This window comes from Cetorhinus maximus, chromosome 38, assembly GCF_964194155.1.
Source record: "Cetorhinus maximus chromosome 38, sCetMax3.hap1.1, whole genome shotgun sequence".
Lineage (NCBI taxonomy): Eukaryota > Metazoa > Chordata > Chondrichthyes > Lamniformes > Cetorhinidae > Cetorhinus > Cetorhinus maximus.
In genome coordinates, this window is record NC_135916.1 from 1,587,017 (window position 1) to 1,588,067 (window position 1,051).

Consider the following 1,051-nt stretch of genomic DNA (forward strand, 5'->3'; position numbering starts at 1 on the left):
CATGATATTCAAGTGTGTAAGTTCTGTTCAAAAGACTCTGTTCACTTCCCTTTAGAATTTGACAAATACAATTCTGTTTCTGGCAGGCAGGAGGAGGAGCTGGTTTACCAAAGAGGTTGTTCTGTCTGTCACTCAGTCTCTCCCGCCCCGCCTCTCTCTCTCTCTCTCTCTCCCTTCCTCAGTCAGGTCGGGGCGGGCTGTATAAAAGCGGAACGTGAAGCAGCTCCCCACTCATTCAGCAGCGATTTGACTGAAGAAGCATCATGTCTGGCAGAGGGAAAGGAGGCAAAGGACTGGGGAAAGGCGGAGCAAAGCGGCACCGCAAAGTGCTTCGCGATAACATCCAGGGCATCACCAAACCAGCCATCCGCCGCCTGGCTCGCCGTGGCGGTGTCAAGCGCATTTCGGGCCTGATCTACGAGGAGACCCGCGGGGTGCTGAAGGTTTTCCTGGAGAATGTGATCAGGGATGCTGTCACCTACACCGAGCACGCCAAGCGGAAGACGGTCACCGCCATGGATGTGGTGTACGCTCTGAAACGCCAGGGCCGCACTCTCTATGGATTCGGCGGCTGAACAAATCGACCCGACTCTATAACAAAACCCAAAGGCTCTTCTAAGAGCCGCCCACAACCTCACATTGAGAGCAGTGACTTCTGAAGGGGGAGAGGGGAAAATAAATCTTTGTATTTTTTTATTAAGAGGCACTGCTTTGCCACCAATGCATCCTCTTTTCACAATACCATCGTGAGTCCCAAAAATGCCTTGGTTTTATTTAGATCAGTTTTCACGAATTACCGATCTTCCTACCCGAGGACCACGGCTGTACCCAATGTAATGTCGAATTTCATCAGGAGAAACTACTCTCAAACCTTGTATTCCCCCTTCGTCGCTCTAACTTTATTTTTTTTTCCATCGGTTTCTATTTCTGGGTCTTTGACGCATGACAGGACCTGGGAGGTACCAGCTTTATACGGATCAGCCTGTATCGATGCAGCATGTTGTCTGAACAGAGCTTTATTCTGGCCTCCCTCTGAACAATCAGAAAAATA

The 1,051-nt window shown here is 49.9% G+C and overlaps 1 protein-coding gene across 1 annotated transcript; it reads left to right on the forward strand.

The window, feature by feature from the left end:
* Positions 1–263: 263 nt before the first annotated feature.
* LOC144672504 (histone H4) lies at positions 264–575 on the forward strand. Its single transcript, XM_078534347.1, has one exon. The coding sequence runs from the start codon at positions 264–266 to the stop codon at positions 573–575; it is 312 nt and encodes a 103-aa protein (XP_078390473.1).
* Positions 576–1,051: the final 476 nt, after the last annotated feature.

Coding starts and splice junctions, on each gene's coding strand:
- LOC144672504 (XM_078534347.1), top strand. CDS start 264: ATGTCTGGCAGAGGGAAAGGAGGCAAAGGACTGGGGAAAGGCGGAGCA.